The following is a 1,021-nucleotide window of genomic DNA, read 5'->3' as shown; positions in this document are numbered from 1 at the left end:
AGAGAGGACTCTTTAAAGTAGAGACACTACATACTGATATACACCTGAACATCAGCAGGAGAGGACTCTTTAAAGTAGAGACACTACATACTGATATACACCTGAACATCAGCAGGAGAGGACTCTTTAAAGTAGACCGTCTTAAATGATTCCACTTGTTAATAAAGAAGTTCCTGATTTGCTACTCACTTGTTGAGCGGGGTCTCCAACACCGTTTTCTGCCAGTTCTGGATCCTCTTCTCCTTCTCTTCCACCGCCGCCTGGTACAGAGGAGGTAGCCCCCCCGGCACCTCGCACGTGTCGCCCTCCATCTCGAAAGGCACCACAACGGTGTTAAACTCAGCTGGAGGTAGCAGGCGGTAACAGAGAGGGGCCGGGTTGGACGAGGAGTTGAGTGAGGGGTTATAAAGCCCCTCTGTACCCACAAGTAAGGGTCTATCCCAGGCGTTTGGGACCACAGCGAGCCCCACGCTGCCCATGTGATCCTCCAGGGAGGGGTAGAAGGTGTGGAAAGGCCCCAGAGTAATGTCTGTGTTTCCTGGGAGGAGCAAAGGTCGAGTGGGGGTCAAAGTGTGGATGGTGCAACGCGAGGAGACCCCGATGGCGATCCGGCCCGACACACACATCACACGCAGGTTCTGGCAGCTGTGGATGTGAACGCTGGTCTCAACGGGACCAAGAACAACGGTGCAGTCTCGACATTTGTCCAAACTCACTGATCTGGGGGAGAAGACGCAAAATGACCACGTGTTAAGAAGTGCTACAAACACAATAAAAACATAGAATAAAATATACATGATAGATGAACTGTGTCGTTAAATCCGTGACAAAGGGAATATTATGATATGATAAGATTATTAAAAGCAGTAAAGTGCATTTCCTGTTTCAGAGATTGCTAAAAGATGACATAATCATAAGGACAAAAACATATAAATTGTGTTAAATTGGTCCTAAAAATAAGGTGGAAGGCCACTTAAAGTGCAAAACGTTTTTATGGTGCACACAATACTAATATTCTCAA

General features: G+C 47.0%; 1 protein-coding gene across 1 annotated transcript; it reads right to left on the bottom strand.

Annotated features, from left to right (window-relative positions):
- Nucleotides 1-173: 173 nt before the first annotated feature.
- tbccd1 (TBCC domain containing 1) lies at nt 174-760 on the bottom strand (the record flags this gene model as incomplete). Its single annotated transcript, XM_010784312.1, has 1 exon — nt 174-760. A coding segment is annotated over one exon (575 nt), but the record flags the coding sequence as incomplete, so codon positions are not given.
- Nucleotides 761-1,021: the final 261 nt, after the last annotated feature.

Source organism: Notothenia coriiceps, unplaced genomic scaffold, assembly GCF_000735185.1.
Source record: "Notothenia coriiceps isolate Sejong01 unplaced genomic scaffold, NC01 NC01_scaffold00026365, whole genome shotgun sequence".
Classification (NCBI taxonomy): domain Eukaryota; kingdom Metazoa; phylum Chordata; class Actinopteri; order Perciformes; family Nototheniidae; genus Notothenia; species Notothenia coriiceps.
Note: the sequence above shows the minus strand (reverse complement) of the source record. Positions and strands in the feature narration are given on the sequence as shown.